General features: G+C 34.1%; 1 protein-coding gene across 1 annotated transcript; it reads right to left on the minus strand.

Moving 5' to 3' along the window:
• Positions 1 to 4865: 4865 nt before the first annotated feature.
• On the minus strand, positions 4866 to 7807 carry LOC107804100 (scarecrow-like protein 21). The gene is made up of 2 exons (XM_016627927.2): positions 7652 to 7807; positions 4866 to 6828 (listed from the first exon to the last, which is right to left on the minus strand). Exon 2 carries the CDS (start codon positions 6758 to 6760, stop codon positions 5012 to 5014), a length of 1749 nt encoding a protein of 582 aa, XP_016483413.2. The 5' UTR covers positions 6761 to 6828; positions 7652 to 7807; the 3' UTR covers positions 4866 to 5011.
• Positions 7808 to 14672: the final 6865 nt, after the last annotated feature.

The following is a 14672-nucleotide window of genomic DNA, read 5'->3' on the forward strand; positions in this document are numbered from 1 at the left end:
CCTTTGTCCAACCGGTGTCATCCGACACCGCTTCGTCGGAAAACTTAGGTATTACACATATAAGCATTGTGCAAAAGATATATATATAAATCAAATGACATTGCTGAACAAACGATAGTGTCTGGTTTGATGGTCAAGCGTCTCACTTGCAACGTCGAGGTTTGCGGTTCGCGGTTCGAATACTTCGTTTGTGTTTCTTTTGCATGTTTTTTCCTTTTAAGCCTCTTTTGTTTAGAAATAGAACTGTGTCCTCTTCCGTGGCACCATAAGTGATAATGAAATACTATTTAACTTCTAAAAAGTAATTATTTTAGAATAAGATAAACGAATTTAAAACCGTAACTACGAAAAAGTTCTCATCCTCTATAACTTGTAATTTCTAAGTGACGGTTTGTGGTGGTGCTCTTCTCTATTTCTTTATCACCCATATTTATTGTAGTAATTTGTTCACCACTTTAAATTTCGACATCGCTTACCAAATATCATGTGTACGCCTATGCAGTTAGGTAAAATTTGGACTTTAACCTATATAAATATAGATATTCATGGGTAAAATATGGATTAGCCTAGTGTGTTATTTTTAACTTTTGCTCACTCAAATACATGATATCATTTTTAAAACTAAAAATGCTATAAAGGTATTCCAACTATACTTGTTATCGGCCCGGGCCAGCCCAATAATAGCCCGGTACGCTAGGGGGTGGGACGGGTTGGGTGAGGGTTTGGGGGGGGGGGAGCCGGGCTTGAATGAACATTTTTTGATAACCGGTGCCCCGGAACCCGGTTACCCCTTACCGGGTTTTTACCGAGCTACAGCCTGGTCCAGCCCGGTTACCATTGTCAATTTTTTTTTTAATGTTTTGACCATTGCCAACGGTCAAATTCACAAATGACCGTTGGGCAACGGCCATTGTTTTTGCAAAAATGGCCATTTCGGCCTACCCCTTAAGAAAATAGCCCCTCCCCCACCCCTAATTGATAATTTACAATTTTGACCTTTTAAAAACTATAAATAACCCCCCTTCTTGTTCATTTTTTTCTCACAAGTTGCTCTCTTACTACTCTAATTCTCTCTTGATAATATTGCTTATTGCTTTTAAATTCTCAATTACTTATTATTTCAAGTTTCATCAAATATTTACTTTAGTCACTACAAAATTATAATTATCAAATATCATGTATTCAAGTGAAGTGTGGTATCAATATTCAATATCATCAAATATCAAGTATCAGTCTTTCAACTGAAGTTTGATATCAAATTTAGTGCGGCATCCGGAATCCCGGTACACTCGTTCCATCTCTTTCTCTTCTTTGTTGTATATTTTTATTTTATTATAAAGAATTATTAATTTAATTTACATAATGGATATATTTAGAGGAGCCAAAAAAGCGTGTACTAGTAGGGGTGGTAGTAGTAAGAGTAAAACTTCTAAAAAATTAAGAAGTGGTGCTGGTTCTTCTAGTAGCTTTACACATATTTCTCAAAGTTCACCTGAAAATTTAAATGTAGATTATGAGCAACTTCAAGAAAATTATGGTATAGATAATAATTTAGATGATACCAATTACCTGATAATCTTCAAACATCACCAGCTACACTTGGTAATGCTAGTCAAACTCAAAATACTAGGAGTGGAGGTCGTGGTAATACATGTAGGCCTCCCCTCCCTATTAAGAGGAATCAAAGATTAAGAAGTAAGTGTTGGAATTTTTTTTGAAAGACTAGAAGAGATAAAAATTATGTAAGATGTCAAATTTGTAAGGAAGTTTATAAACATGAGACCGGAGGTAAGGCATGGGAACGGGTCAACTTTGTAGGCACATGGTAGATAACCACTTTATTGCATGGGGTGCTGATGAGGAAGGTGGGAAACAAAAACTTAACTCGGGTATTGGCGTTTTAATGGGTAAATACGATATAGCAAAAGATCGGGAAGAATTAGCTAAAATGATTGTTTTAGGTTGTTTACCCTTTAGCTTTGTTGCTTCACCATATCTTGTTACTTATATTCATAGAATTTATAACTCTTTGTTTAAAGGTATTCCTAGAAGTACTTGTAGAGCTGATATCTTTCGGCTTTTTGGACAATATCAGACATATATCCGTTATTTGTTCGCCAGTCTTTCTTGTAGAGTTTCTCTTACTTCTGATATTGATCGTGCTGTTAATGGAAATGATTATTTGATTGTTACATGCCATTGGATAGATGATAATTTTTGTATGCAACAACGTATTATTGCTTTTAAATATGATGAAGATCAAAGTCATACTAGTGCATTTATAAGTAATACTATCCATGAAGTTGCTATATTTTACAATCTTTCAGAAACAGTTTTGTGTATGTCATTTGATAATGCTTCTAACAACAATTCTGCTATTACAATATTAAAATTGCATCTACACCCACCACTTCCTGAAATATTTCATGTTAGGTGTGCATGTCATATCTATAATTTAATTGTGAAGAGTGTCCTTGAATTATTTAGAGATGAGATCACTTTAGTTAGAAGAGTTGGTGGTGTAATTCAAGAAAATAATAGAAGTGCTAGATTAAATACATTTAAGGAAAAATGTGTACCATATGGACTAAAAACAAGACTCATGCCTGGAGAAATAATTACTAGGTGGAATTATACTTATTTATTCTTAAGATATTGTCATAACTATAAAATGCCTATAACTGAAGTTGCTAATTCTCATTGTCCCGATCCTAACCGTTTGTTAACATCTAGAACTTGGGATGTCATTGAAGATGTTGTAAAATTTTTATAAATTTTTTATTTGGCTACACTTGAGTTTTCTGGAGCTTATTATCTTACTATTGCAAATGGTTTAGTTCATATTGCTGAAATTTCTCTTTTACTCCATAATTTGAAGAAGAAAGAAGGATATTCTTTTGTTGTTGAATCTATGCTAGATAAATTTAAGAATTATTTCTACACAATTCCCCTTATTTACCTAATTGGTGCTATTTTAAACCCTTCTATCAAAATGGCCACTTATCGCCAATTAATCACTGCTTTATACGTTTATATGGATATTGGACCAACTGAAACCCCTGATATTGAAACTTGTATTTCTTATCTACACAAACATTTACAAACTTTATATAATTATTATGCTAACATTGTTGATGCTTCTGCTGCTATAGATGCAAATATTCCTTCAAGTTCAGTTTCAACATCTGCATCCGGTGCTTTGGAGGATAATGATGGTGTTGAAAATTATTTGATTTGGTATACACTAGGAGAGAATCAACAAACCAGTAGTAGGAACATTGATGAACTCCAATTCTACTTGCAAAAGTCACCAGAGCCCCGCATAAAGGAATTTCTACCGCTGGGTTGGTGGAGGAGCAACTCAAATCAATTTCCTGTTCTTTCGGCCATGGCTCGAGACGTGCTAAATGTGCCGATTTCAACAGTCGCATCAGAGAGTGCATTTAGCCAAGCAAGGCACCAACTAGGAGATACTCGCCATTCATTGGGCAGCAACGCTTTGGAAATTCTAATGTGCTTCAGAGATTGGATAAGATCAGAACGGTGAAATCAAGGGCGTGAAGAGGTAGATGAAGCGGAGGACCAAGAAATTGAAGATATAATGGTTTATGGTTCCGATTCAAGCAATGCCGGAAACTAAGAACCTCATGTTGACATGGATGAACTTACAAAAAGGATGCAAAGCATGTGATGTACTCTTTCTTATTTTTTATTATTGTTGTAAACTTTTAATTTGCAAGTTCAAAAATAAAAAAAATCAAAATAGAACTTGCAAATTAATTTAAAGTATTATTTATTATTCAATGAAAATATAAAACAAAAGCCTTTGGAGTTTGATCCTTACATATTGCATATTGGTCTTATTAAATAATTTTTTGTAGTCACTTACTTTCAAATTTTAATTTTAAAATTCAAATTTCAAATTTAAAACTTTAAACTTTTAACTTTAAAGTTTAATTCTAAGCCTTAAAAGTTTGCAAACACTTAAGTATCAATAACATTGAATAAGAAAAATAAAATATACTTTAAAAAAAAAAGTAACCCGTCCCGGTCCAGACCCGTTAAGCCCGAATTCGGACGGTCCTTAATTAGATCGGAATTTCTCAGCCCGGTACCAACACCTTTATCCAGCCCACTACCAGCCCGGAATAATAACCGAACATATTATTTTTTTCGTGTCCAGTCCGAACCAGCCTGTTCGGTTAACACCCATAATTCCAACTGTTCTTCCTTCTTAAGTTTCTTCATAGTTGACTGTGTGAGTATTTATTTTCCTTCTAAACATTGTAAGTATTGTTACTATTGTTTAGCGTTCTTGTTCTTTCTAGATGCATACTTGAATACCAAAAATAGTTTAAGAAGTAAAAGCAAATTTGTATAGACCCAAATCAATTTTGACCCGTATAAAATATGGGCGGGTTGAAACCCAACCCATTTTTAACCCATCCAAATCTGACCCAACCAGCCCATTTGCCACCACCAGGTACGGGGATAATCGTCAGAAATAAGAGGATAGGTGCAAACTGGAAAACAGGATGCATAGGTTAAGAAGGCAAAACGTAAAAAGCTCCCATATCTTGAAGTATACGAAATTTCATCCATTCCAGAAATTTATATAGTATAGTTTACTTGACCACAATTTAAGTCTAGAATTGCCATTATAATTTCTATTTTCATCTTTTCTCAGTGCCATTTTGTTTGATATACTATTTCTTTTAGCTAGTACCTAAAAACTTGATCTCCTTTTCAAGATAATAAAACATTGATAAACAAAGCATGACTTACTCCGAAGATTGCTCAAGAACTATCAAGGAGATTAAGGACGAGAAATGATATTTTACAGCAAGGATAACTATGAACAATACTTTAAACAGAAAGCAATATTTTTATACTCATTGTTAAGAAAATTGAAACTATATGACATTACCTGATCCATCCTATCGTCTCATTAAGTAATAGTTATAAACTACAACTTCGTTACAGATACAACTCTTTCAGTGATTTCTCATACCTAGTACCAAGCAGATGCAGAGATTAGGTTCCTCTCCTTCCACCCCAACAGCATAGCCCCATCTTTCTCCACTAGTGTATAATGCTCCGAGTAACGCCTCATGAGGTCCTTTATCACTGAATTCACATAAGAGCTCAGAGGATATTGCCGAAAACCTGCCATCATGAACCTGGATTTCCACTTCCCCAGTAGCTCGTGACGTTCCACCCTTTCCTTGCCCTCGCATGCTATGACATTCACTATATCCCTAGCCAAACAATGCTGCTCCACATTGATCCGCTCCTTCCTGTCCCTCGCTAGGGTCACATCTATTGACTCGAACATTGCATGGTAGTAGTCCAGAGCTTCTAAAAACCTAGGGAAAAATGGGGCCGTGTTTGTATTTGATTCTTGCTCAACCAAAGTGACTATCTTGGGGCAAAGCGACTTTATCATCCTAATAAGCTCATCCCTTGGGTTATTCACGTCAACACTCTCATCAGGGGTGTGATGAAGTTGCAAAGGAAAGTTTACTGCCACAGCCTCACCAGGCCTTACATCAAGCATAGCCTTAGTGACTTCTGGAGCAAAAACTGGCACTGCATTAAACTCTACTGCAATGTTGAATTTCTCAGAAATTGCTGATAGTCGTTTCTCCACTGCTGCCAATCCGTCTCCCCGAGCATATTGTGAAACTGGATCATCAATTCCTGTAATGCGTACATAGGGGGCACCGCCGGGTCTTGCAGCAAGAGCTTGTAAGAGAGTCATCCACTGGGTCCCCTGTGCAATTTGGAAGTCAATAATGTGGACGTAATTTTCGTTTCTGCATGCTTCTGCTATGGCACCATTTGCAGCCATGTAGCCAAACTTTAGGTAAGGACATATTTCATAGAGGATATGCATGTAGGAGAGCAAGTCATTTCCAGCCGGTTCCTTGCACCTCAAACTCCTGTATATGGTGGTTCCAGATAACTCCTTTCTTGCTACTAGCCCTTCTACAATGTAAGCACCAAGACGCTGGATTGGATCTCCAGTAATGGACACAGTACTCCTTGCCTTGGTAACCAGTACTTCAAAATCATCTAGTTTGTTGTCAGCAAGAACTCGGGCGCATGCTATAAGCAGCTGCTTCAGATTGCTAGAGGGAAGACCATGCAAGGGCAAGTTGTCTAGTACTTTGTTCTGTTCCTGACTTCGAATTCCATTGCCTGACTTGGCGAACAAGGAAATTTGTGATCGTTGAGTTTCATTTTGATGCAAAACCTTGGATTCGTTGGTCCACGCCCTAGACCTCTGATTTGATGTTTGTGCCGCCCTATTTCCACCATAAGAAGGGCTAGATTTTGTGACTTCTTCGTCTGGCCCCATTAAAGCAGACTCCAACTGCAGCAGAGCATGTTGCATGTTCTGACTGTGAACCGCATTCTGAAGAACAGCATTTCCACCAGAGAAAACCAGCAGACCTTCCGGAAGACAATCCGGGGAGGAGCTTGGACGATGGAAATAATTGTTATAATCCAGCGAAGAATTACTGGAAGAACTAGCTCCTGAAAGATTTTCTGTAGAGCTGTGCTGCTCCTGGCAATTACTTAATGTGGTAAAGGTCTCAGAGTCGAAATAGTTTGCAAGTGGCGAAATTGGCGAATTTTCTGAATCAAATTTCGAGGTTCCAGACGGCCTATTTGGTAGAGAACTAATAGTAGGATATGAAGAGTATGACAAATCGCTTCCAGTCACACCATAATCATAAAAATGGTGCGCATCCATACTATGCACAAAGTATTTTCAGCACATTCTCTTTTCTCACAGACAATATCTGCTTCAACAAAATCAACCTGTGATAAATACAGAGATGAACAAACATCAATTTTACAACCCTCTCCAGAGGACAATAAAGCTTTCTACTTTTGAAGCTAATGGAAAGACAAGAAGAAAGTACAGAACGAAACACATCGAGCATCACCATGACATGTCTCGTAGGTTGTTAAGACGAGAATAATCTATCATGTGGGGTTAATAATTAATTCCCACGCCGAAGTAGAATAGTTTAAGCTCTTAAAGTAGGATAACCTTGCTCCACAGATGTTCACAGCAAGAGGGAGAAATTATATTAGGAAATCTTTTTAATGAATTATGATAGGTGAATTCCCATCTCCTTTCAGTCATCAATTTGCCTTCTGTAAAAAAGTTTTTCAAATAGAAACTCCTATATTCCCCGTTATACAGTCTAATGCATTTTCATGTCTGATGAACCCCCAAAAAAATCTCAAGAAACGTAATTACCTTATATACATGTTAAATACAGAGCCAACTCCAAGTGATAGCAATCATTTTTAAAAAATAAGTCTACAAGATAATTAACATGAATTTACTAAACGAACTTATTTATTCATATTCAGCATGAAATACACTGCTGTAAATATAAATATATTTCAACTGCAGAGGAAGACCAGACTTAACAGAAAAAAGAACTCAAATCCTCAGGAAAAATGATTTTTTGTTTTCAATGATAGAGACCGAGTAGAAAAAGGTCCAGCTCAACCAATGAACCATATAGATCACAAAAATCAAAACTTTGAATTTCTTGTTAATTCGCTTTTTCAACCAAACCAAAATCCAAAAGAAGAATCAAGAGTAACAAATTATAAAATAAAATACCTGATATGATCTGCAGAAGAAAGAGTGTAGATTTGATATTACTCAAGTGGGATATGAGAAAATTATCCGTAGCGGCAGTTATATAAATTTGGAGAGAAGACTAGGCAGTTACAATTGAGGAAGAAGAAGAAGAAACGAGCAATAAAGACTAAATATATAGAGGAGGAAACAGGAAAGGTGGTGGTTCAGTTGTTTTATTAGAATAGCAGTGAAGCTGACCAAACAAGTGGGTTAGAATGTTCCATCCTCTTCCAACCATGGTTAACGCCTAATGGATCGCTTACGCGTTACTCTGCTCTCTGTGTTTTACACGCTATGAAAAAGCCACTGTCGGGTCTCCAATCATTGACTATATACCCCTTAGCATCCAATTTATTACACGTTACTTATCAAGTATATTAGATAACTAATCAATACAATGTGTACGTTTTCAATGCATAAAATATAATAATTTTAATTTTTTTTATTAAAGGATGATAATACATTCATTTAGTTAGCGTATCTTACATCAAGAATTTTGTGACCTTTTTAGAAAATGAGCTCGAACGTTGAAATTCTAGAAACATTTCATTTGAGAATATTCATAACTAAAGGTGACATGCTTTAAGAAATGAAAGAATTGAAAACTTGAACAGGGTTCCAAAACCAGTAGTACTAGTTTGGTACAACTTTTTTTGAGGTCTAGTTGGGTCATTCTACTAGCATGATTAGTGTCCAATCACTTTTTGTTATTGCCACTATTGTTACCTGCCCCTCCTCGACATTTTTGCAAACAATCATAACATAATGTGTAAATTAGGTTGGCTAATATAAGTTTTCTTATCTATATTCGATTATTCTCAATTGTCTACTCTATCAATTTAGGCCAATTTAAAACTAATTTATTGTTAAATTGATGTGTGTGATTTTTTAGTAAAAAGGTTAAAAGAATGAGCTGATTAACGTTTATAGAAAAATATATAAGCTCCCATGCCTATTGAGAATATATTTGTAAAATGGTTCTTTAAAAGTAAGTGATATCATCATTCTATAGCAATCCAAACTATTAAAAGGAGAGTTAGGGTTTTCTCATTTTCTACTATATTTGAGTTTTGCTTTTGAACGAAGGACAAAATGTTTATTATAATTTATTTTTATTTTTTCCTAAAAGGAAAGTATAAATCTTTTCGTATCTGACTAATTAATACTTTTATTGATAAAAAATATTTTGCACTTCTATAAATTGAGTATTCTTTCTTCTCACTTTACACACAACCTACAAATGTAGCCCTTTAAGGTTGAAGAATCTTGTTTAGGGGAAGAATTATCTCTTGATATTTTTGTAATTTTTCTTAGTGAATTGTTCATATGTGCGTCACACCAAATCACATTAAACTATTATATGCATATCTTTTGATATGTTGCTTTTTGTCGGTTGATTTATTGTCGTTCAAAGTTTGTTTGTTAACTTACATATAACACTTGATTGTCTCGATCCCAAAAAAAAGACGGAAATTGACATAAATTCAGTAATTCCAACTTTTTAAAAAACAACTACTATAGACAATTATTGCCAAATTCTGCATTTGCTTCTTCAAGTATTTGCTTGGAATATCTCAAGAAAAATTTGTTCAAAATCTGATTGAAGAATATTATTATTCCTTCTTTGTCGTCAACTAACATGGTTAGGTATCAAAATGCATAAAGTATCTGATTAATCCAAGTTAACATCCTCATTATCGTTCAAAATTGAACTCCTTTTCAATTAAACTGTCGTGTGGTCATTTTGAGCCATAGAAATATATAATGCAAATTTAAGTCTTCCGTAGTTGACTCTAAAACTTATGGCTAAATAGTAATGTACAAACTAAAAGTACACTAGCTAGTATTTTTTTAATACTATATGAATTGTGATGAACATCAGATCGCGTCTAAGTTTGCCAAAAGAACCATCCGCGCGAGTTGGAGTGTTTTGGCTTGCATGGATAAAGCTTATAATCTGGTAGCTAGCTCTTCCATTTCTCGACCAAATTATTTCTATTGGCGTGTGAAGATCGGTTCTCTATTTTTCTCGATAGTATTAGATTTCGTTCTTAAAAGTTCTTGCCATTGGGCGTGCGGTGTGATGATTAAATCTCATGTATTATTTGGGAGATGGTAGTGCTGCTAGGAATCATCTCACGAGCTTGGGTTGGATAGATTAGTGAGCTTCTTGACCTAACTTTTTAGAGTGATAGAAAAGGAAGAGTTATTTATACTCAATTATTATATTGACCTAATAATTATATAATATACGTTTTTTGATAAGGTAATAATTTTATAATATACATTATGCACATAAATCGTTAATTTGCTTGCGCATTCTAATAACACATATATAGTACCTTATCATATCAATTAATCATAATAAAGTAATATTATTTGATATACACGTTGTGTATAATAATAATTAATTGAGGAGCACCATCAAAAGTTGTAAACAACAACAACAACCCAGTATAATCTCACTAGTGGGGTTTGGAGAGGGTAGTGTGTACATAGACCTTAGCACTACTCTGGGGTAGAGAAGCTGTTTCCGATAGACCCTCAGCTCCCTCCCTCCAAAAACTCTCCATCTTGCTCTTGAGGTGACTCGAACTCACAAACTCTTGATGGTAAGTGATAAGTATTTTCATAAGGTATTTCAAATTTCAATATAAGAAACGTTCATTTTGAATCCTATAGAAGCTAAAAGAAAGTACGTTGATTGAGAAGCAACATTAGTTTGCGAGCACGCGCTGGAGAGGAGGATGGGATCGAGGGAACTCAAAAGGTCAGACAGAAAAGAGGTAGTAATAACTGTAGAGAAAAAACATTAAGTGAAGGTTGACAAGGTGACGATCACGTGACACTACTATGACGATCAATTAAATTGAGCCAACACAGACTGACCAATTAAACTATAAAAGACTAGTAATGTCTGTCACGTGGACTATGCTATGAGAATCTTCTTAGCTTTCACTACTTTGACCTGACGTGGCACGCGTTTTAGCTGACTTTCCTTTCAATTCCCAAATCTATTTAGAATTAAAATGCCAGAAATTACTGAAAATTATTTTTATTTAAAAGTACTTTTCAAAAAATATTTAAGAGAGTAGCAGTTTGTGTTTGAAAATTTTATTTGATAAGTGATTTCTGTAATTTTTGATAGACAAATTATATTTGACCAGTCTTTTAAAAATTTAAGTATTAATTTATGAAAAAGATAATAAAGGTATAATTTATAATTAATATTATTTTAAAGTGAAAATTAAATTTAAATATGTATTAGAATACAATTCAATTAATATTTTATTTTCAAAATGAGTCTATGAAAATACTTATGTCTATGAAAATGAGTTTTTTTTTAAAAAAAAAAATCAAATTTTCAGAAATATTTTTTTCTACTCTCATAAAATTATAATATTTTTTCAAGTAAAATACACATTCAAATATAATTTTAAATTCTAAATACTATTTTTTTAAAATTTATAATTCTTATGTCCAAACGACTCCTAAGTTATTTGTAGCTGAAAAATGTCAGAACTGTCTCGCCGTGGATAAAAACAAAGATCAGAATATAATCTATTTTTCTCGTTCAACTTTTCATTCTTCTCTTTTTCTTAATTGTAAAAGTGAAGTTGTTCTTTGAAACTTCAAGGCGTCAAGGCAACCACTGGATTGAGCCCACAGAAAACCTTGGCCAACAGACACACACGTGACCTCCTTTCTTTTTTTCATTCTTTCTAGGTTGTGGATTTCTCCACTGCGCAAGTTTTTGACGGTGTACTCCTCCTCATTTAATCAGAAGTGTTGTTGAGTTTGAGCTTTGGTTGTAAAGTTATTTTTTTAATATTTTATCTCCCAAAATATAATTATTTTATGTAAACTAAATTAATCGAAACCTCAAAGCCGAAATAAAAAACCAATTAAAACAACATATTGGCGGTGGTTTGCTGTAACATGGACTAGATATCCACTATCCCAACACACATGAATTTATGGGTCATTTGGTAGGATTGTTTTAAGGAAAATAATATATATATTAGCCTTAGTATTATTAATTTTTTGTTTGATAGTGTTTCTCAACCTACGAATAAGTATAATTAATATATGTATTAGTTACATACCCTATGAAGTATTATTCTTATACATAGCACACCATGATATTAGTAGTATCATAATTTTTAATACATGAATATAATAAGCATGTATAAAGATAGAACTGTTCTTTCAAAACCCTTTTTACATCTTTCTAATGCATATGGAGGATATTTTTGTAAACAAATAATTTTCTTAAAGAATTATGCAATGCGTGCTATTTTTAATACACTAAAGCAAACAGTTTATAAGAAATAATCACAAAATAACTAATCCTATCATAACTAATCTCAATATTACTAACACACCTTATTCAATAATATTCTTATACACCCTACCAAACGACCCTTTAGAGATTAATACTCTCTCCATCCACTTTTTTTGACACTTTTTTATCTTAATAGCCGGTTCAAAATAAATTGACATATTTTAATATTTTATCCAGTATAGCTAATATGAGGAATTGGCTTTACCAACTTAATTTTCATAGCTAAATTTTTTTATAATTTTATAAATAGCCATATAATTCTTATATTTGTGGTTATTGTTAGGTATTAGCTACAAATTTTAAATTTGTAGCTATAGATGCATAATGTTGTAGTGAATCACACAAATAATATGACATGTTTAAAATTACATATTTCAAAAGTTTTATAACTACACAAATATTATAAAATATTTAAGACTATAAATTTCAAAAGACTTTATTTCTTTTTTAAGTTTTGTGTTAAATTAAACTACCACAAATAAAATAAAATGAAAGGAGTATCATTTATTTGGTTTATGACGTTGAAATGACCATTCACATGAGATACTCATCTTGAATTTTGTCTAATGTATCAAAAGCATTATATTTTTTATTATTCTGTAACTTCAAAAGTTACCGTGTACGAAATCATGGATGTTTGTCCAAAAAACTCGTACTATTACTTTTATACAATTACTCTTTCTTTGTTTAAACGCATTTTATTTTGCATGAGCTACTTAAAATGTTAAATATTGAACGATAAAAATATTTCTGAAATATTAACCTACTTTTTTATCCTTTAAAATTAAATTATTTCTTCAAAAATAAATAGAATATAAGATAAAATTATAAAATTTAGTGCCTAAAATAGAGGAGTTTAAAACCAACTAATACTCGAAAATTTTAAAACCATAAAATAATAGAACTTAGTTAAAGTCACCTGTCATTGAAAAACAAGAAGAACAATTTTTTAAGCCACAACTATAATGACCCGGCCGGTCGTTTTGAGTATTATAACTCCGTTCCCCCATTTACTGTTCAATTTATACTTTACAATTGTTTTATGACTTACCGAGTTAGTTGGTTCGGGTCCGTAAGGATTTCGGAGTGAAATGAGACACTTAGTCTCTTAATTGAAAACTTAAGTTGAAAAAGTTGATCGGATATTGACTTATGTGTAAAGGACTCCGTAATTTAATTCTGATGATTCCAATAGCTCTGTATGGTGATTTTGAACTTAAGAGTATGTCCAGAAAATTATTTGGAGGTCCGTAATGGAATTAGGCTTGAAATGGCGAAAGTCGAATTTTTGAGAAGTTTGACCGAGGGGTTGACTTTTTGATATCGGGGTCAAAATTCGATTCTGAAAATTTTAACAGGCCCGTTATGTCATTTATAACCTGTGTGAAAAATTTGAGGTCAATCGGATTTGATTTGATAGATTTCGGCGTCGTTCGTGGAAACTTAAAATTTCAAAATTCATTAGGCTTGAATTGGGGTATGATTCGTACTTTTAGCGTTGTTTGAGGTAATTTGAGGGTTCGACTAAATTCGTATGATGTTATGGGACTTGCCTATATGTTTGGTTGAGGTTCCAGGGGCCTCGGGTGAGTTTCGGATGGTTAACAGATCAATTTTGGACTTGGTATTCTAGTTGAAGAATGCTGATTTTCTGTCACTAGTTGCCTTCTACACGACCGCATGAGAATGTCCGCGATCGCGTAGGCTTGTTTGAGGTAGTGATGATTTTGTTCTTCGCGATCGCGTGACGAGGGCGATGTGATGACCCAAAAGGTCATCTTATGTTTTAGAACTCGAATCTGCGCTCTTAAGCCTTAAAAATCTCATTTTACCCTCCTCGATTTGCGTGCGCAGTCCGGGCATATTTTCGGAAATCTTTTAAGGTTAAAATTGATGAAAATAAGAATTTATGCCTTAAAAGTTGATTTTAGTTGACTTCGGTCAATATTTTTGGTAAACGGGCCCGGATCTGTATTTTGACAGTCCCGGTGGGTCCGCATCAAATTATGGAACCTCGGCGTATGCCCGGAATCGAATTTGGAGGTCCCTAACTCAAGTTATGAATTTTTGATAAAAATTAAAAGTCTAAAAAATTAATTATTTTTAAGGATTGATTGATGTTTGACATTGTTAGTGCCGGGTCCGTATTCTGGTTCCGGAGCCCGGTACAGGTTCATTATGATATTTAAGACTTGTCTGTAAAATTTGGTGAGAAACGGAGTTGATTTGACGTGATTCGAACGTCCAATTGAGAAGATATGAATTTTAAATAATTTTGAGAATTTTATTTGATTTGGTGCTAAATTCGTAGTTCTAGGTGTTATTTTGGCAATTTGATCGAGCGAACAAGTCCGTATGATATTTTTAGACTTGTGAGCATGTTCGGTTTGGAGCCCCGAGGGATCGGGTAAGTTTTAGATAGGTCACATGATGTTTTGAACTTAGAAAGTTTTGATGGAATAACTGAACCTGTTGCAGGCATCTGATCTCGCAATTGTGAGATCAGGCTTAGCAAATGCGAAATAAGCAAGCCTGGCAATTGCGAGGTATCTATCGCAATTGCGAAGAAGGCCTTGGCCAGCATGTTCTCGCAATTGTGAGATTTCCTTCGCAATTGCGATGGGTGTCTGGGAAGGGCAGGTTCGCAAATGCGAG

This window comes from Nicotiana tabacum, chromosome 21, assembly GCF_000715075.1.
Source record: "Nicotiana tabacum cultivar K326 chromosome 21, ASM71507v2, whole genome shotgun sequence".
Taxonomy (NCBI): Eukaryota; Viridiplantae; Streptophyta; class Magnoliopsida; order Solanales; family Solanaceae; genus Nicotiana; species Nicotiana tabacum.